The 21,996-nt window shown below is 29.8% G+C and overlaps 2 protein-coding genes across 2 annotated transcripts; both read right to left on the bottom strand.

The window, feature by feature from the left end:
- Positions 1 to 17,560: 17,560 nt before the first annotated feature.
- LOC119685015 (trypsin beta-like) lies at positions 17,561 to 18,487 on the bottom strand. Its single transcript, XM_038099180.1, has one exon. The coding sequence runs from the start codon at positions 18,433 to 18,435 to the stop codon at positions 17,692 to 17,694; it is 744 nt and encodes a 247-aa protein (XP_037955108.1). The 5' UTR covers positions 18,436 to 18,487; the 3' UTR covers positions 17,561 to 17,691.
- Positions 18,488 to 20,332: 1,845 nt separating this feature from the next.
- On the bottom strand, positions 20,333 to 21,079 carry LOC119676301 (trypsin alpha-3-like). The gene has a single exon (XM_038087542.1). It carries the CDS (start codon positions 21,077 to 21,079, stop codon positions 20,333 to 20,335), a length of 747 nt encoding a protein of 248 aa, XP_037943470.1.
- Positions 21,080 to 21,996: the final 917 nt, after the last annotated feature.

Raw genomic sequence — 21,996 nt, 5'->3', positions numbered from 1 at the left:
GATGTTGTTCTGCACTTCATCAACGTTCTGCACTTTTTGACTATAAACTTAAAGCTGCAGGAAGGTTAACGTCATACGATAATGTTGTATGAAAGCAGTTTAGGTCAAAAAAGAGCAAGCTCCGCAAATACTGACAAAACCGGTATTGATGAATTCAAAGTAGTATAGTAATAAGAAACAATATAATGAAAAATTTCTGCCGGAGCTGACATGACATTGTTAGACCAAAGGCATCTTTTAAAACCCACCTATAACTTAGATAGCTTGGCTGGATGTATAGCACTCAATATATTCCTAGATGATCAGATTTTTAATTGTTCCGATTTTTGCAAAAAAGTTGACCTCATATAATATTATTGTACGAAATCAGTCTTCATAAAAAAAACCAAGCTCTGCAAATAATGAGAAAACAGGTATTGATGAAAAAGAAGGTGTATGCTATACTATGTATTTAGCAAGATTTCAGCCAAGTAAATCTTTTGTAACATGGCAACAGTTTGGAGAGCTTGGTAAAAAAGGTTCATTATATATTTCGAGAGTTTGGTTGAAAAGCTTCTCTATATAATCCTGGATTATTATATTTTTAATTATACTGATTTATGTAACGTAATTTTAGAACACTGGAGACTGAAAATTAGATTTCTGTACTAAGGACCAGTTTTTCAGTGTTCGATATTAGCCACTAAACTAATATTTAAAATTCAGACATACTATGTATATCATTTTGTGCCAAATCGGCACTTAAGCGGGAATTATTAAATAGGCACTAAAGGTATTTATTAAGAAATAGCAAAAGGTTTTTAAAAATATGGTCTAATTATGGGTTTATAAAATGATTTTTGGTTTTGTTTGTTGATTGTAGTGCCAGGCCATCAGATAACTTCTCATGTATCTCAATTAACGACTTTTCGTATTCTTCTAAGATAGAAGAATACAGACTAAATTCATACCCCTGAATTTAGATAATTCAATACGTTTTTCGTTTTTACCAATGAACAGTTTGATAAGCTCTTAAAGAAATATCTCTCTAAGAACCTATTTTTTCTAGACGCTGAACCCGGGCATTCACAGAGGAAGTTTTTAATGGTTTTTTCCGAAACTGAGGGTTATGTGAGGGTGAGGGTTATGAGAAACGCAGAGTTTCTCTGCGTGGGTTCCTATTTATCAATGACAGCAGTAAGTCAGTTTTTGGCATAAATTGAATTTTGAATGGAACAATTTAACTTTGATATGGGTTTCGTGCAAAATTATTAATAAAATTATGTTATAAGTGTCACAAAGGGAGGAAGGAGGTGAGCAAAACCATTGCTATTTCTGGAAATATTTTAGAGGAACTCTTTTACAATACTATTTTTAACAAAAATAGTAGAGACGTAATTTTAGAAGAAAATTAGTCTTTATTCTAATTTTCCATCTTCAACTTCATTAGGCACCACAGCATTTTTAAAGTAGCCAAAGATCATATGCACACATTATATAAATTAATTTAAATTAAATTAACTTTAATTATAATTACTATAAATAAAATGAACGTATTATTCTTAAGCCAATATCAATTAAATCTTATGTATATCCGTTTGCATAAAGTACTTATATGATTATAATTAATTTGATATCTCATTTATGTTAACCCATATAAAGAATAATAGATTGTTTGGCATCGGTGTGGTAAAATTCATAATAAAACAAAAAGCAAAAAAAAAATTATATCACTCCAGACGAGTACATTTGTTCTGCTAATTTGGTTTCCGCTAAAACCAAAGAAAGCACCACAAGCAATGCTCTATTAATGAAATCTCAAATTGCATTTTCAAAGACGACGGACGCATTCTGAGCAGACTTACACCTTTGCTTTGTCTGTTGTTTAGTAGGTGCAAAGTTCATTGTTTCGTTGCGTATTTTTGCAGACAGACTACGAGACAAAAATAAAAAAAAAAAAAGATAAACAAATAAACACTTCAGAAAATGTGTAAGAGTAGTCTAGTCGCATTATTTTCGCGTCACACATTGCGTATACGCAACATTTCTGTTACTGGTTTCAATTAGCGTTACAAATGCGTAAATTGCAAGAATAATTCACACGCACTTGTGTATCGACGCGTGAGTCTGTCTGCTTATGTATGTGAAAGGCGTCTGGAGTAACTGGAGTCAGTGGATTCAGTGGATTCAGTGGAGTCACACACCTGTAATGCGTCGCTGGTGCTTGTAATGTTTACAAAAGCCAAATGCTTCAATAACACATGAAGCGCACAAATTGAAGTACAAACACGCACCGTTACAAAGCCCAGCTTATGGAGTGATTGGGATTTTAGTGCGCGTATTACCTCAGATCCTTCAGAGATTGTTAAGAAACTATAGTGCCAAAGTTAAATAAGTAAAGCCCAAGTAGACGAGAGGTTATTCAACTGGCCTCAGTCGTTATTGGCGTTCGCGTCGCTGCTGGGTTTGTTTAGCATTTGTACGTTTATCTGCTTCGCCTTTCGCATTATTGATTTTTGCTGCCTGGTGTACGAGCTTCTCTGGGAGGTATTTCGTATGCGTTAAGTACTTCGCTCCAAATGTAGACTTCAGATGATGATAAGTGCCGCTGCAAAATTATGTTTCTAGATTTTACCTGCTATTTTACATTTCTCGACGGGAAGTTTTCCCTTAAAGAGAACTTTAAAATAAATTTAAACATTTTTTTCCTAATGGTACATATTAATATTTCCTCTAATATATATACTAATATCATGTTCTTCCTTCTTTTAAATTAGTTTTAAATTAGTTTGAATTAATCTATACAAATATATATTGAGATATGATTCTCTAACTTTAAAACTTATGCTCCCATAATATGGATAAATTCTTCACGTCGTGTATTAGCTAAACTTAACTGAATTGGTTCAGTTCAAAAACTGAATTTTAAATAAAAATAATTTTGGCTCATCATACAGCTGTTTCAGAGATCAATGGTATTAATGTTTACTTATTACTCACTGATCATTTTTTAATATTAAAATTTTTAATATAATATAAAAACTGACTACCCCTATGGTAACAAAGGACCTACACGTCATACGTAATATTATGCTATTGTATTATATTATAAGGTATATTATTAGACCTACGTGTCATGAATAAACTATTATTCGACTTACATAAAGTTCTTATTATATATCAAACATTAAATAGCAACCCATGTAACATGTTTTGTATCGATAATGATATTTAGTAGTTTCTCTCAACTCATTGAGTAAAGCTTAAGATGGAATGCCATATATCTTTAAATAAATTCCATTTCAGAATTTTTATTTTTTCTTTGACCACTACAAACGTGTGTCATCCTTGGTTGCATCTTTCGCCATTCAGCCCGATCAGTGAATTGCTATCGCTAGTTGCTAGTACATAGTATCTTCATACTGTCATACTGCGTTTTCCATAACTGTATACCGAATCAAAAATCTTTCTAGCCGAAATATTTTTTTCCATTTCTGCTGAATTTTTATGTGCTTAACTTTTTTTATGTGTTTAAAGGTATTTATCTGTTGAAGTCTGATGAAATTCTCATTTAATCTGCCTATATTTCGTTAATATTTCCATCCTACAATATTTCTTCATAAATCTTTTTATCAAATGAAAGAGCAAATTCTGAAGAATATTTTAACAGAAAGATCTATTGTGATAGCTATTGTGGTATATCAATATCGCGGTATAACTCTTATAGCTCAGGATAGGTGTTAGAAATCTATCCTGTCGTAAAAGCCGACTTAAATCTTTTAGACAGCACATCGTATTGTTTTAGAGTATAATTAATAACACGTAGGTTTTTACTTGCAATACCTTACCAAAGGTGGAATCTGGTATCACGAAATTTTCATTTGTCTTCACACTGGGTTGGTTCCAAAAGATAGTGTTGTAGTGGCTATAGTTAACACCTAAAGTTATGCAGGAAAAGTGTTATCATACATGTTTTCACCCAATGTGGGTTTTAATTATTTGATCCGTTCGCTGAGACCCAAATAACAGCGTATATAACTTTCTTAACAAGAAGAAAGTTATATCCAAACATATAATTTTAATTGGTACCGAATGAATTCTTTATAATGGCTCGTTTATCGAATTATTATCCTGTTACGTGAGTTGAGCGGACCATGCTGTCAAGTCCTTACGACAGGTAACCATACAGTTACATTACAGATACAGACTAATGTCCAAGCAACCAAACATATAATTCTAATTGGTACTGGATGCATTCTTTATGATGGCTCATTTATTGGATTGTTATTCTGTTACGTGTGTTGAGATGACCATGGTGTCAAGTCTTTACGGCAGGTAACCATCTACAGATATAGACTTCAAATGTAATCTCTTCAAAAGTAGTATCTTTCTCCGCTTATAGTAAGCAGCAATTTTAAACTAAAACATTTTTAGAAACTTTTGAATAGTGTGGATTCTTTAGTAGAAAATATATTCTGTAGTTTAAAGTAGTAATTAAAAAAAATAAAATAAAAATAACATGTTAAAATAATGTTGTATTATATTATTTTTTATTATTTAATGTTAAAGTTCTCCTGTTTTTAAACTCTTTTATAAATTTTAAATTAATTTTCATTTTGTGTACGCACGAGTAACCAATGTAGGTCAATCGAGGGTGAAAGACATGCTTTTCTTACAATCTGATGCAAAAGAAAAGGTGAAATTGGAATATGGTTAGAAGGGGAGTTACACTAAAAAAGCATCCATTGAAGCGAACGAGTTCAGTTTTTAATTACAAATTATTTTCCTTTCTTTTTGTAGAAGAAAAGATTTTTATTTCTATTAACGCTTATCATGCAAAATAAATTGCTTTGCGGAATATTAGTACCATTTCCATCATAATTATTTTATCATAAAAATTTCCTACTGATTTGTTAGTGTGGAAATAAAATTGAAAAAAAAATAATAATTTTTAATTTTTTTTAATGTCTGAATAAAAATTGCTTATTAGTGACTTTTTTGATATTTTAGTATTTTTAGACCATATTTTTTTGTGGTCAAATGTTGTTAAAAGGTGCCATTAATTTTTATTAACATTAGAAAGCATAAAAATCATATTTATTGCTTTTTTATTGGTGACTATATGGCAATCTAACGATACTGCTGAAGTAATATTTTAGTCCGCAAGATTTTACTGAATTCTACTTTAATTATAAAATTGATCAAATCAAATAAATGTTAAATATAAAAAAATAAAATGGTGCTTTTAAGCAGAAAATTACAAAATTTGGAATATATTTTTCATGTTGACAGGTTACAAATCCGTTTCGATGCATTAAATGGCTTGAATGCAAACAAATCGTAAAAATTTAAACATAATTTTTTATATGAAAATAAAAAAAAATAGATGTCTAAGTGAACTGAATTAAATAATTAATTGAGACTCTATTTGCGTTTTAAATGGCTGTTTGAGATACAAAGTCCAGCTCATTAGTTTATTGCCAAGTACGTAATTGCCAGCGATATTTTGTAATATTTAATGCATTGAAAGTCATTAAAAGTGTTTTTTACACCACTTTCGGATGTTTCAACACTAAACCAACAGTAATGAATTTAAGCCACAGCGAAATGTGGCAGTATTAATTTCAATTTTTGCTGCAACTTTAACTGCAATTGCCACCAACTGCAGTTGCATGAACGCCACCAACCATGAAATCATGACCAGACTGGCAGCCTTTAATTTTTCTTGTGGGATAAAAATATTACTGGAGTTCGTTATTTGATTTAATTTCTTCGTTTTTTTTTTTTTGAGTCTTTAACTTCACAAGAAGACTAAAAATAAATAATAAATAGTGTAATTATTTATATATTTGAGATACTTGAGCACTGGCAAGGTTTTGTTAATGCATGATAGACCAGATGGTAAAATATGATTAATAGGTCAAATTATTATATTTGATTATGTACAAGTAGTATTTTATATACTAAATTACTTACTTTAATTAATAAAGTTTCATTTAATATATAAAAAGAGTTAGCTTCTGGTATAATACTGTAGTATAAGTTTTTATAATTTAATATCCAATTAATTTTATGCCCGGGTATAGTGCTATCACAGACAATTGTAAGGCGAATGAATTAGCTTATCAGACAATATGTCTGAAGAACACATCTGGAATAGTTAAATAGTTTAGCCGTACTGTCGGCATTATGTAAACTGTTTTAGAATCCTTCTGTATAAGTAGTAGTAGTTGTAGTAGTAGTAGTAGTAGTAGTATTCTTTTTTATTATATGATTTCGAGCAGCCTCTTCTACTGGGTATTGGCGCTACGTCCTTTATATCAGTAATATTGCTTAATCTTCTTCCTAGGGGCTGCGAAACAGTATTTATTTAATTTAACGTTGACATTCTTCATGTTGTTTTTGGACAACCTCTTCCTCTGCTACCTTGCGGGTTGTATACCAATGCCTGCGTACAAATTGCGATAGGAGCCTTTCGAAGTGTATGCCCGATCCATCCAAATTTTCTTTTGCGAATTTCAAGGTTGACATCTCTTACATTTGTTCTGGACTAAAGGTCTTGATTTGATATTCCGTTTGGCCACAAAATTCTATATATTCTTATATATTAACTATAAATAAATATGACCTAAATAAATTGACAATAATTAGTTTTTAATTATTTCTTATATTATTTTAGCTTTCGCCGTCAATCCTCAGTCCTCCTGTATTAGGTTAATATAATATGGAATACCGACATCAACATCATCATCATCCTTACATTTAAATTTAAGTCAGCTCGTCTTAGATGGAAAAAAAATCAAATAATTTCAGTGAAACACTAACAATTTCATTGAAACACCCCGTTTTTTTCTAAATGTTTGTGAAACACTTTATTTACATAAAGGTATATCAGAGATAATGCATTTCAAAAACGTAATAGCTTTTATTATCTCATTATTCAAATGGTTTGGTAATATCTTATAGATTGTATGAGGTATTTTATGCAAGCCTGTTATTGCTCGGTTATTGAGGTTGCTATAACTCGTAGATATTTATAAAACAAAGCATCTCTTATATGTTAAAAGAAAACATCTGATGACCTCATTGAGATGTCTTGTATATAGCTATACATTTATTGTTTATTGTTGGCTTGCTGTCGTATCATTGTTGGTTATGACTGTAAGTTATATGTTAGGAACTAAAGTTGTCTGCAATGTCTTTCACAAGGAAAGCTAGCTTTTGCATTTGCTTTTTTTGTCCAATTAAAAGGTAATGTTGTTCAAATATAATAAATACGATAGAATTATATGATATATACGATAGAAGTGTAAAAAATCGTAGTCAGGTGCCAGATCTTCATACAATGATACAAAATACCATGATACCATGATACAAAAAGTCTAAGAGGATTCCTATATTGTTAGCAAAGTTTTATGCCCTCGGGTTGGATTACGTTGGAGTGGGAGTCTTGACCACTGAAGCTCACTAAAGTACCGAAATGCTTGATTTTTAAACAGAACAATATTAACATTGAAAAAATTTATTTACTAAATGCTTTTCAGTTCTCAATTAAATTAGTTAATATGATGCTTACTTGCATTTGAACTTGAAAATTTATTTATACTCTTATGTGTACAATCATGAGTAATAAATTCTTAATATATTATTCAGTATAAATAATTATCATTACTAAAACTCATCATTATTTGATTATACAACTTTGATCACAACTTAAGTCATACATTCGTTAGTTATAAAAATGTAAATTCCCTTTATAAAAATACAATTTTTATCAACTCAATTTTCATTTTATTGATTTTTCATTTTTTGAAAATAGATAAATTTGAAAAAAATTTATTAATTCGTTTTAACTTAATATTAACATTGTAATTTAATAGAAGTAACATTGTAACAAAAATAGAAGAGTTAAATTTGTAAATATTTTAAATACTTTCAATGCATTGCATCTTTTAGTAGAGAGGTTTTGTATCTTTTATACATAATTACTAAATAAATTTTTATTCTTTAAAAGTATGCGTGGACTATCTCTTTAAGCAAATTAATTCAGGTCCACATAAAATGTATATATGTATTTGAACTAGCGACCTACATACACAATTGTAAAAACAACACCATCGCTTTAAAAAAATCCGATAATAAATAAAATACAAAAAATTCCTAAACTATCTGTGCGGCCTATTTAAGAAATTTTCAAACAATGTAAAAGGAATAAAAATATAATGTGGCATTCGGGTAGAGTAGAGTTGCCAATATATTAAAAACCAGATATAAAGAGAATAAAGTTTTAAGTTTAAAAGGTTTTTTTATATTTCTTCCAATTATGATCATAAGTTTTTGATGCTGCTTTTTTAAGGACCTAAAGATCGTGGATCTAACATTGTTGGCGAGTGTAGCGAGAAAAGCTTTTTGCCTTTGTCTTAAGTTGTATTGAAACCCTCTACACTAAAGCTTACTTAAACACAAATAATAACCAGTTGTGTTATCACAAATGAAATATAGTCCATATAGCAGAACTGAAAAACTATCTTAAAAGCAGAAGTCTTAAGCATCTAAAGCACGAGGAGCGTTCATTAGTGAATTGAATTCTATAGTATAATGGAATAACAACGGGTTCTAGGTCTGTTTGAATTTCCATACTCTCATAGAATAACTTATACAAGTTGTTAGTTTATAATTCGTATATACTTTAAGTAACAAACACTATATAACCACAAAAGCAATTGCGTATTGTATATCATTTTTAATATATTAATTTTATAAGGAAAAAAAAAAATACAGTGGACACCAGATACTTCTCCTATGTAATAAATTGTTTTATACATTGATATATCTTTCATTTTTGTTTTTTTAAATTATTATATTAAATTTATAGTAGCTATTTAGATACATTAAAATAAATCGTACAAGTTAATAATTTATAATTCTTATATTCTTTAAATTACAAACACTATAAAACTAAAAACATTGTATTGTAGCAGTTTTAATATATTAAAGAAAGAAGTACAATAATAATGTTATTGTGCAATGATAATTAACAAAAGAAAATTTAATAACTGTATATAGCAGCGAATTTACCGACGGTTTCTGTTGATCTAATAAAATTGAGACCATTAAAGGTACATATATCTTGTGATTTATCTGCAAAATCTGAGTTTCATGAGTCATAAAAGAAGACAATGAAAATATATAAGGTAGTCTCTGATAAAGTGTTGAAGTTGAGACTAGGTTTATTTTTTGTCTATATCTATATTTCTGTAGAACTCTACGTAGTTTATTTGTACCTCTACTTTATTTTATTCTTAATTATTATTTTATATTAATGTAATTTTATATTTAAAACAAATTTTTTTATCATGAATTATATATAATTTTTTTTTTTACCTAACTTGATTTATTGCATCATTTTCAATATCTGCCTTATATCCCCTTTATACTACAAACTTAAGGTTTCTTGTAGTAGAAACCTATTTCTATATAAAGGTTTCCTGTAGCAGAAACCTATTTCTATATAAAGGTTTCTTATAGCAGAAACCTTTTCTTATACAAATATGAAATAGTGAAGATTCAAATTCTTTACCATATTTACTGTCAGAGCATTTGTCATTGAATGACAAAAGTCATTTATGCGATAATGCGAGTATGTCTGCAATAATTCTGTAGCCCAATGCTCCTCCTAGGAGTTAAAGGATTCAATATATATATATACTAGTGACCACAAAGTAGATTTTTGTTTTACAGTGGGTGAAAAGCATCGATTCCATAGTGTTAAACCTATTAGGACTACCTATTACCTACCTATTAGAATGAATCGACACTTCTGAAAGGAGTGTTGGAAACTTCATTCCAGTAATTAGAAAAATGAGCTGAGATTAAGAGGTTTATTACGTTGAAGTCTAGATAATCTGGTTTATTTGGCATAATATGTGAATATGTGAACTGCTTAGGATGATAGAGGAAATCACCAACACGGTGACAAACAATTTATGGACTAACCGTGAAGACTGTGAAGTCACTAGAACCTTATGGCCTAGGTTGGGCAAAAATAAAACGAAAAGCCTTTTAGGCTTCAGCAAACCTGCAGTTCGTGTGCTTACTGGAGTACTAACGGGGCACTGTGCCATTGCACCTATGCTCCAACGGTGGCGAATTCCAACAAGAGGACTATGCAGGATTTGCCAAGATGAAGAGGAGGTAAAATCTATCAACCACTTCCTCTGTCTCTGTTCAGGACTTCACACAAAGCAACTTCAATGTCTCAGGGACCGCTTTTTCACTGACTTGGAAGAAATAACGAAAGCAACCTTATCGGATCTCCTCAACTTCATCTGGAAAACCAAATGGTTTAACAACCTATGCGCCTTCCGAACCTAACCTAACCTAATTGCGATAATTTAAATGCATAGTAAACAGTCCTGATTTAAAGTTGGGGCGCCATTAAGATCAAATACTCGAAAGAAAATACTTGGCAACTCTAGACTGAAAAGAAATTCATTCATACCGCATTGTGCTATGTATTGAGATGCAACATGATCAACAATGAACAGAATATAAAAAAATATATTGTATATAAGCAAAAAAAACAAAAAAAAAATATCGAAGAGTGCAGATGCCGGTTTGTGCCAAGAAACGTGCGTGGTTGCATTTCAAATTTCATAAATTATTTTGTCGAGTGGCGAGTGTGGCATGTGTGCACCGCGTACTATTCGCGCTGAGAAGTTTGTTTAATTCTGCAGATAACTGCAGCGTAGTAAAAATGATCGCGTGGCACCAACCACCATCATCATTTTAAATAATTTATTTCGTTTTATTTTCTTGTTGCAATTCAAAGTTAGTTGTGCATTGAAATGCAGATCAACGTTCAAATGAAAAAGATAAAGGCAAAGAACTGCAATGGGAGGGAGAGTACACCATAGCAATGCCATGTTATGATATTTATTATTTAAAGATAAGATCTAGCTTATGATATCCTATTTATTGTTCATCATTAAAAAAACATTATTTTTGGAGTTTTATATATAAGAAGTATAAGTATTTCAACTCTATGAAATCCTTTTAGTTTGACTTGACGTCTGATATACCATAATCGATTTCAATTTTGCAAAATTCGTTCACTAAAAAACGCTTCAAATTTTCAAAGGCCAATGTCGTTGCTATGGCGAAACTTCTTGATAAATTATCCCAAATTATCTAAAATGCATTAAATGGAATAAATGAGTTGAGAGACCATGCAACAAAATTTAAAGTTTATTGCCAGTATTTTTTACATATTTTTATTCAGTTATAATGAAACTTTATAGTAGAAATTTGCACTTGAGAAAGAAAGCACTTATGCTACTTCTTCGGTTTTTGTTATATCTTCTAACTTCTTATATACGGAATTTTTTACTGGTGATGGGTTGCTTTGGAATGTGGTTCTAAGCAACTTGCAACTATGTAAATTTCACGACACATCTCAGCATCGAAGTGCTGCAAATCATTAACGTTTCTTGCGGAACAGCATTGAAGCACGTTTCTGGGAAAAGATTTTGTTGGCTTTTTCCAATGGTTGCTACATTTCTGCCACTGTGCGGTAGCAAAATCACGTAAGTTGAATACACAATATTATTTCCTATACAAATGTCTGTTAGGCATAGCTTTTGTGATTTTTTTCCGAACTAATATTTTCTGCATTTCATTTCAACTATTATTTTTTGAACATTTACAGCTGATGATCTTGCGTTTGAGACACATGGAGATCTTCGAACACTATAGGCTACGTCTAACAGAATAAGTAGAAATGATTTTACCATTTTTTTTTGGTAAAATTCTACTAAAAAGTGAGAAGGTGTGTTCAGTGCCGTAAGGTGTTAGAATACTACTAATTAGAAAAATAACTAAAGTTTTTATATATATGCCAAATATTAATATAAGTTACTTTAAACTGTTTCAAATATATTAAGATAAACATTATAACCACTAATAAATAACTAATTGAGGAAAAATAAGTATTTTAAATGCTTACATTTGTTCCCATAATGTTAGTTTTCTAGTTGCTTTCGAAACTGACTTATGTGTGTCGAACCGTCGACTCATGGGTGGGTCGAAGCACAGAGAATCGAAAGCCCTATTAATCTACCATAAGTTTGACATCATTTTTGCTTGGATTTTTATGGGGGACACATAGTATTACAATAGTAATGTTATATTTACAACATAGCAACGTTTAATATTTTCAATATTTTCAATTCACTTAAATTGCATACTTTTATTCCTTGTTAACTCTATTAATTATTTCAAATTCTTTTCAACACTTGAGTCATCAATCCAAGAAAACATATTGCTTTAATCTCACTCTAACTATAAGCATAGGTTAGGTTAGGTAGGAGTAGCGATTTGTGCCCAAACCCCACTTAAGCTCAACTCATGACGCGTTGTAATGCAACGGATTATCATTGTTCATACGTAGGCCAGAAAGAAATGTGGAAAAGCATGACTGATCTATTTAGGTAAAAATAAACTAACCTAACAATGCTATAAACTTGGCTAAGTCCCTAATTTTGCATAATGACAACTCGGTCAACTCGGACAGTTTTGTAAGAAAAAATGACCCGAAGATTTTATATCTACTCTTAACCAAAGATAGATACTGATATATAGGGTCGAGCACAGTTTCATCCTCATCCGCAGAGCCGTAACCATGACAGAGGTCATTTTATAGTAGACTCAGTCTCATAGCATGCATTTCTAGTACGCAGTGATCTGTTAGCACCGTTACGTCGTGCGGAGCAGGTTACGCCTTAGTTGAAGCTGTTGACTGTTATGTTTTTTGTTCGGGATCAACCGGGTTCGGGATCAACTATAAGCACACGTGACAGACTATTATTGTTAACCACAGACTACCATCACTGTTGGACCAACATTTATTCCGCTTACAATTACAAGAAGAATTAATTAATTTTTTTTTTTTTAATTTTTGTCCATCGTAAATATATATTTTGAAAAGTTTGACACAGTGCACAATTTAAAGGGGGGGTTTTAAAAGGGGAAATTGTAGTTGGAAAAATAGCAGTTTAACAATATATTGTCAAAAAATAACAATAACAACAAATTCGAAAATTTTTATTAGTCGCAAAATTCTTCAAACATCCCTCGTATAATATATACATGTTTATATGATTTATTTATTTCATACAATTTATTTTGAATTCTCTAACTGAATATTCTCATGTTTATCGCAATAATATACAATTATAAACAAGTACATTTTTTGCTGAGGTCTAAGGTTAGTGCCTTAGGTGCCTTTTTGGCGGCACCTGCTACAAAAATTAAAGTGCATTCGACTGACACTAAGCCATTTGTTGTACGCCTAAAAAAAAGTGAGTGATTAAGGCTTGACTGACCTGAACGCTGTAGTGTTTAGGTGATTAAGCACGAACATAATTTTCTAGGATTTAGTGATTGGTACATAACTTAAAGTGGTTAATATCCAATTAAGACTCAGTGTAGACAGTTAAAGCAACTGGTTGATTGCATGAATGTTTCCATTTGAAGTGAGAATTGCTTTGAACTGTTTGCTGCTCTTGTGTTTGCTGTGTCAGTCAGTGTACACCTTTAGTGTTTGACATAGAGCTGCCGTTCTCTTATGCATAAATATTTACATATTTGCATAAGCAAAATAATTAAATATGGTAAATAATGAGAATTTAAAGATAACTTTTTATTGTTCTTTTACCAAAGTTATGAGTAGTAAATTGTAAAAATAATTTCTACTTCTTCTATATATTCAGTACTAACCAAACCAGTATGGAGTTTAAGATATTCGTATAGAACTAAAGCCAATGGATTTGTGACTTGAATTTCTCTAACTGATCAATTCCATATTAAATGTTAAAAGGCAACAAAAAAAAAATAATTGTCATAATATAATAGATTGATAAGAATTGAAACGATCAGAAAAAATTTTTAAAAAAATAGTTGAGTACTAAAAAAGAATAATTCTGTACTAAAAAAATTAGGGTCTGATAATACAAAAAATTTCAATTTCAATAAAAATAAAATGATAGCTTAATATATCAGCAATATTGCACCCCAGCATCAGTGTTTCAACCCAATATATTAATATTTGCTAACTATGATCATTTGCATTGAAACAAATGATCATTGGTGAATAGATGCTTATTGGGCATTAAATTAATTAATTTAGATTATAAAAAAAATTATTTTTAGTAATAAAAATATTCTTTACTGAATAAGTGTATGAAGATATATCCCTAACACGTATTGATTAATAATCCTAATACATCAGCATGACTTTGTTTACTTCAAATACTTCATTGGAATTGTAATTTTATTGTATATAAATATATTAAAACCACTGCAAAATGATAAGAAAATATCTATCTCTAAACATTGGTGTTATCAGAGGGATTAAACTATGAGATCATCACTTTTTTTTGTCAGGCACTATAGTGTTTCAGAGAATTCTGAAGGTATCTCTAAGCTTTAATCTGCCTTAGTGCTTTGGGGGTCTTTAATTGGATAGACTGAATCACGTGTATAGTTGCAAATAAATATGATACAAATTATGAAGTATTCATGGAAACTTATTTGTAGACATGTTGTGGATTTACTTTAAAAGTAGTTTGCTAAGTAGTTTATTACTCATACTTAATTTTTATATGTTAATTATGAATTTTATATCGTTTAAAATATTTTAAGTATTTTGCATAATTTTAGGTAACTAAATAATATTTAAAGTTTTTATTTATATATTCTTGTCTAAACCAATTATAACAGCGAACCTAAAAATAGAGGGATTATATTTTTGGGTCTAATCATTTTAATTGTGTTTAAATTAAAAGACATTTGAATTAATTCTTATAAATATATACATTAGTTTTATAAAATAAAATTAATTAAGTTTATATTAGGTTAAAAATAATTTGTATTTACAATGCGATATATTTTAATATATTTTTATTTACTTTAAAAGTGTCTTTTGTAACTACCAAAAACTTTTTTCGTGGTTTTTGTATTAAGAAATATTATATTTGAAACAATGAAATAATATATATAGTGTTTGTGCTTAATACAAGTTAGATATCATCAGCAAATTAGTCGATTTGTAAAAAATATATATTTCAGATTAATCCACTCGCTCCAGATTATTTCAATACTTATAGAATGCGTTTTTTAACATTAGTATTCGTTTGATTTAGAAGCCCTTCATTTACTGTTTATTACATTATAACTATCAGTTATATTCGTATATCGTTACCATATATCACAAAAGAATGTGGACATTTCTACTTTTGGTGATAAAGAATAGGATTTTGGGTTTAACATTCACTTATTTGAAATGTATTCGTTCTCAACTGGTTGTTCGCAAACCACAGCTGGTTGGCGAGATGATTAAAAATGGTCGATGATTAAAATTAAATAGGTATGAATATATAGCTTGCAGTTTGTCCACTGAGACCTCACTTCTTAGAAAATAAGCACAAAAAATTTCCAAGTAACTATATTCAATTCAATGTACATCAGACCAGAGATGCATAAAGGATATTAAAATAATCATACAATTTATTATTTTTAAATTTTATGGTCCTTAGTAAAAAAACAATAATATGGTAGTGTTCAAAAAAAGGTTATTATAATTAATTACTACATTAATACGTTCAACATATAATACGTACTAAATCTCAATAGTTATTGTACGTAATATTCTATGCCGTGGAGACTTAACACTACGGTGTTCAAAAACACGGATATTGATATAAGGCATCAATTAAATTCCAATTGGATATTCAAGAATTTCCGCCGGTGCCAAATGAAGAAATGTGTGCAAGACATAACTTTCACCTTGGTGTGATGTGAGACCGATCCTAAACCTCTGCTGATCTTTGGGTAAAAGCTCCCGGTGATGAATATGCTCTTCACGGCGAAAGAATAATAAAACAATACCTCAATCATTCTACCCGCTTAAGTTTGGGTATTGACTACAGCCCCTTCGAATCCAACCACAAGTGGCCAGCACAGCCGGAACTTGCGACTTTGGTCAAGTGTCTGTATGTTCAAAAATTCACTCATTCAGTTTATTTCTACCTATTGACGGAACGTACTCAGTAAGAATAATCCAATCTTTGTATTATATAGTTAATTTATTTCAGATTTGGTTCCAGACCATCTGAATCCGTTAAGAGAGTTTTTAAATTTCACACACAAACCTATCTAACTCTTGAACAAATAATTATAACAATAATAATAATAAATCACTTATATATAACATTGTACGGTGTTATATAGAAAAAAACACTTGTGTAATTATTAATATAATATTGCCGGCAAACAAAATTCTTTTATCAAATGTTTATTGATAATTTTGTTTTTTTAAGAACATATGTATAATTGTTTAAAAAATTGTCAATTTATTTAAAAACTAAGTAATATTAAACACAATTTTGCATATTTTTAAGAACACAAAATTATATGATGATGTCGATGACACATACCTGCGCCTTCTTATTGTTATATACGATGTATCAAATGTTTATATATATATATGTATATTACTATATTTTTATTATTTTTGATTTGTAATTATTGTTAAATTTTTTGCATAATACGAATTTGTTGTAATAAAATGATATTGTAATATTGACTTTATGAGTCCTGTACTCTACTTAAGAAGTTCATAAACTTGGATGGATACCACAACCACAATCATAAATGACCAAACAATTAAACTAGTTATTGTATATATCTAGATTACCTAAATCACCATTGCATTAGTTTTGCCAAAAATAAATAAATCAAAATTGTTTGATGTTGTTTGACATTGACGTATTTTAAAACATCTGATTAATAGCCTGTATTATCACTACCCGACCCCCAAATTATCAATTCACCATGAGGATTTGTTTTTGTGCCATCTGTTGACAAATCAACTGTGGTAATAGTCTCTCTAATTAGTGAGGAAATTCATTCAGACATAACGATATCCATACTCCATTATTCGTAATATAAAACACTATATTATGGTTATCATTACTACACTGGTTAAAACTTCACCATCATTTAAGGCCACTGCATCAGCTCGTACTTGCAGATCAGAAGCATTCCTATTATTAACGTCTACAAAATCAATAAAAATAATTGAGCTATGAAGGGTGCTTGAGAAATTACTATTGCTGTGCCACCGATAGTTAAAATGTTAGAATCGTCAACTTCATTATAAAGAAGTAGACGTCTTAGATAAAAAACGTGCCTATTTGTTTATAAAGATTATTTGCTAAACATAAAACAGTTGTATAAACAGTTTTTGGACTGCTAAGTAATATATCTTTAAAGATTTTGAGTTCAACTACAATTTCATTACTTAAATAATGACAAAATATTGGCACTTATGCACAGAAGTTGTGAATAAATTTGCTAAATAATATTTATTTCCTATAGTTGACATATCCTATAAATATTTGATTTCTAGTGTTAACTTCAATTACTAACACAGTATCAATTTAAATAATATTAAATATTTTAAATATTTAATTTTATGAAATGAAAATGTTGATTTTATTACTGTAAAAAATTTTTATTTAATACATAAAGTCCTAAAAATATTATACGTGTAAGAACCGGCGAAAACTAATTCCACCCTCGTCCTCTTCTATATATACATTTAAGACTTATATTTTTCTCTGTTAACATATTCAGATATATATTGTATAACATTTATGCCTTTTTCGCATTGGTAATGAATGTTTGTATTGGAGTTGAAGCAATACTTGTATAAACACCTGGATACGTTCCGCACCCAGCTCCATATGAAACAAGTCCATATAATTTATTGTTATGTGTTAGTGGACCACCAGAATCTCCGAAGCAAGCATCCTTACCACTTGTAAATGCACAGAAATTTGATGTAGTTAATGAATAGTATTCGGAACATGATGTTCTGGACAAAGTACTAATATCAACAACACGCAAAACATTAGATTGAGTGCCGTCATCAGCTATACCCCAACCCCAAACCTTAGTAACGACGTTATCAGCGAGAGGTGTAGTGCCCAAAGCGATTGTAGCGATATTGGTACCAGTGAGTGCAGATGCTAAGTGTAACATTGCTATATCCATATTATAGTCATCGGTGTTGTAGAGTTTTGATCTTATAATTTTAGTTACTTTGCGTCGAACACCGCCACTATTCAAATTAGTCGTTCCACCTAGAACTTGAATATCGGCGGCGGTGATACCAGCTACACAATGTGCAGCAGTAAGAACTTTATTTGTTTCAATCAATACTCCTCCGCATGCTGTTTGTCCGTTCCTTATTAGCTGTATTATGAATGGAGCTTGTGATATTGTGGTAGTTGTTCCTCCTATGATTTTCGGGGCAACGGCGGCACATTTCACTTGTACAGTTTGAAATAGTCCTAAGACTAGTAAAACACCGCAAATAGAGCTTTTCAAAAACATTGTACCGTTCCAAGCTAATTTTAAGCAGTTACTGTTCAACGTTGTCTTTAGAATTGTGCTTTATAGGTACTACGTATACCTGGAAATTTGAAATTTCTAAAACTGTGCGAAATAATAAAAGTTTTTAAATTTGAAATGTTTTTGTTACTTCTTCCAGCTGTATAAATAATTTATAAACCAATTCATTTCTTATTTAGGTAATTATATTCTTTATGTGTATATTAATAATATATATTTTATAATATAAAATAATTCTGTTAGTATTATAATATATTTATTTAATTAACTTGAATTAAGATCTTTAGGTATCTGCCGAAACATTTATTATTACAATGTGGAAAGAAATAATTTGTAGTTATATAAACTAGTTTATTATGGTTTAATGTTTTAAAATTTATTTGATATATAATGATATTTGATATATATCTCATATTCTATAGCTTAGAAGTATTTGTAGTTAATTAAATCAATGGAAACATCAGCATTCGCCTCGAATTTGTGATATTTAACTTTTATGAGACATTCATTTAATAGTTTGAACTTATTTGTTCTTATACAATCTCGTGAAGTGAAGAGATCTAGTGAATTATGGTCACGGGATCTCTAGTTTACAAAAAATAAAATTAATTTGTGAAAGATATTTTAGTTATATTAAATAATCAATTATTAAAGATTATACTGCGAAGAATGCGTATCTGCGTAAAGGCTTTCTGACCTTTAGTTATATTCGGAGAAGTATCTAACATTTCTATCATGCTGTTTTTTGAGAAGACAACGTGGTTTATCAGCTAAGCGTTACAAATTAGCCCTATGCGCTACAAATAAAACATAACCAATGGTTATAGATATTATATTTCATATATAAAAAGTGCTTTGTTACAAGAACTTGTATCTGGAGTATAATCTTCGTCTGTCCTAAAAACTAAAAGACTAGTTTGTGCACAAGTATGGATATGACTAGATCTATCACCTCATCTAGGTTATCTAAAATATAGTTTCTTCTTAGGCTTTATTTTCTTCATTGCGTTATTAAATTTTTTAACATTTTATTACCCTTTTCATATTATTTACCCTTAAAGTATAAAGGCAACTGATACTATATATAGAAATGTTATGTATTCATAATGTATATGCTTAAAATTTTTTGTAGTGTTATTGTATTTAATAGAGAGGTTTTGCTATCTTCAGTTTTCAGTTTCGTTTTCAAAGAGTAACATTAGCGTGACTTTCTATGTAAAATGTTCCTAGTTTAGGTTCCATATACAAGAAAGAATAATATAAAATCATGCTGAGATAATTTTACAATTGAATAGTGTTAAAATTTTACAGTTTAATTCGTTTATTTATCATGTTAAAATAATAACACAGTAAGTGAATTCCAAGTTCAGTTGCCTAACGAACACTCAGTCTGAGCTTTAAATTTGGTAGGGTACGTGGTGAACCTTTGGTGCTTGCAGTCTCAAAAAATTATTTATGAGTAATCAAATATAAGTATAATTCCAACACCACTGACGAAAGGTATGTCATATATGGCTATAGTCAGCCAAAAATTCAATTAATTAAAAGAAAAGAAAAATTTTTGTTGTTACAATTCACTATTTTTCGAAATTTTTCTAATTTTTTTATTTTTTTAATTGTATTATTATTATATTATTACTATTATAATATGAATATGATCATTGCAATGTTTTTTACTTTTCGTATTATATGCTCAATATTATAATGTAGTTATACCTATAAATGAACTTCACATAAATATCAATAATATTAAAGGAGTAAAAGAAGTAGCTATTTATATAATATATATGCTTATTTCAATTAAGAACACACCATTATGATATATTTATTCATTTATTGTATAATATATTTTTCCATGTTCACATGCTAGATATTTAAGTTACCTTCTTCTTCTACCAGCAGCAATGAATTTTTTAACTGGAGCTGAAGCAATACTTGTATAAACTCCAGGGTTTATCCCACAGCCCTTTCCAAGTGAAACAAGTCCATATAATTTATTGTTATGTACAAGTGGACCACCAGAATCTCCTTTACAAAAATCTTTACCATTTGCAAACGCACAAAACTTTGAAGGACTAAGTGAATACTTTCGAGCACATGTTGTTCTGGCCAAAGTTTTAAGACTAACGACACGCAATACATTGGAAGGAACACCAGATTCATCATAACCCCAACCCCAAACTTTAACAGCAACGTTATTTGCAAGTGGTTTTGTACCCAAAGCGATTGTTGCAATATTAGTACCAGTTAGTGCAGTTGTTAGATGTACTATTGCTATATCCATATGATGAGTTTTGGTACTGTATTTGTTGCTTATAACTATTCTAGCCACTTGTCTTACTACTCCACCAGTGTTTAAGTCAGTAGTCCCACCTCGAACTTGTATTCCTGCAGCTACTGAGCCGTATACACAATGTGTAGCGGTGAGAACTATAGTTGGTTCTATCAGTACACCTCCACATAGAGTAGATCCGAATCTAATAATCTGTACTACAAATGGTGCTTGTGATATTGTTGTTGTTGTTCCTCCTATGATTTTTGGGCTTTTGACAGCACATTTTACGTGTGGAATCGAAAATATTCCTAAGATGAATAATAAACCGTAGGTAAAGTATTTCAGAAACATTTTACCTTTCTTAGCTGATCTTCAGCACTCACTGATCGATGACTTTTTCAAAGCTACCCTTTATAGCAACTACGTAAATCTGATTTTAATTAATATTTCAAAATTGTATAAAATTATAAAAATTTCTAAATTTAAATTATTTTCGAGACTTTTTCCAACTGAATAAATAATTTTAAAACTAATTTATATCTTATTTAGGTAAATATATTTATTATATTTGTACTTTAACATATTATAATAAAAAAACGTCTATTTTAGTAATCTAATGAACAAGTATTTGAATGAATATTTGATATGAAGATTTAACACAAATTGTGGGTATTGTTACTTTGCCATTAAAAGAAGTTCAATCGTGGCATTATAATGTATATAGTACCATTGATATAATATATTGAAATTTTTTTCCAAAATTTAAATCAGTGACACTTGCAGAAGAATTTATATGGTGTATATTTCATAATTATTTAATAGATAAATAATTTTTTGGTGTTTTAGAAATATAATAGAAATGATGTTCCCAAATAAGAACATTCGTGTCTGCAATCTGAAAATATTTTAGATATAATATTATATACAAAATATTGGATTCAAAACAACAGAAATAACATTGTTGTGGTCTTACCAAAGTTCGATACCCTTTACACAGATATATTTGTTCCAAAACTTTTCATTTATTTTTAGTTCTGAAGAGGTCGCAACAAACAGTAACATTATTGTGCATTGTCAAGATTATACGGGGAATGTGTCGAAATTTCTCAACCATACTTTTCCGATTTTTGAGAGGTCATATAAGATTTGATCATTACCAAAATATGTTAGTCAAAGTTTTCCAATTTTTACCAGATCTTATAAGATATGATCATTACAAAAATATGACTGATTGGCACAAATTTGAATAACTGCATTGATCCGTGTAG

This window comes from Teleopsis dalmanni, chromosome 2 (genome assembly GCF_002237135.1).
Source record: "Teleopsis dalmanni isolate 2A chromosome 2, ASM223713v2, whole genome shotgun sequence".
In the NCBI taxonomy this organism is placed as follows: Eukaryota; Metazoa; Arthropoda; class Insecta; order Diptera; family Diopsidae; genus Teleopsis; species Teleopsis dalmanni.
This window is presented reverse-complemented; position numbering and strand designations above follow the sequence as displayed.

What these genes read in the sequence shown, in the direction of transcription:
- LOC119685015 (XM_038099180.1), bottom strand. Translation starts at nt 18,435, where the DNA reads ATGTTTTTGAAAAGCTCTATTTGCGGTGTTTTACTAGTCTTAGGACTA.
- LOC119676301 (XM_038087542.1), bottom strand. Translation starts at nt 21,079, where the DNA reads ATGTTTCTGAAATACTTTACCTACGGTTTATTATTCATCTTAGGAATA.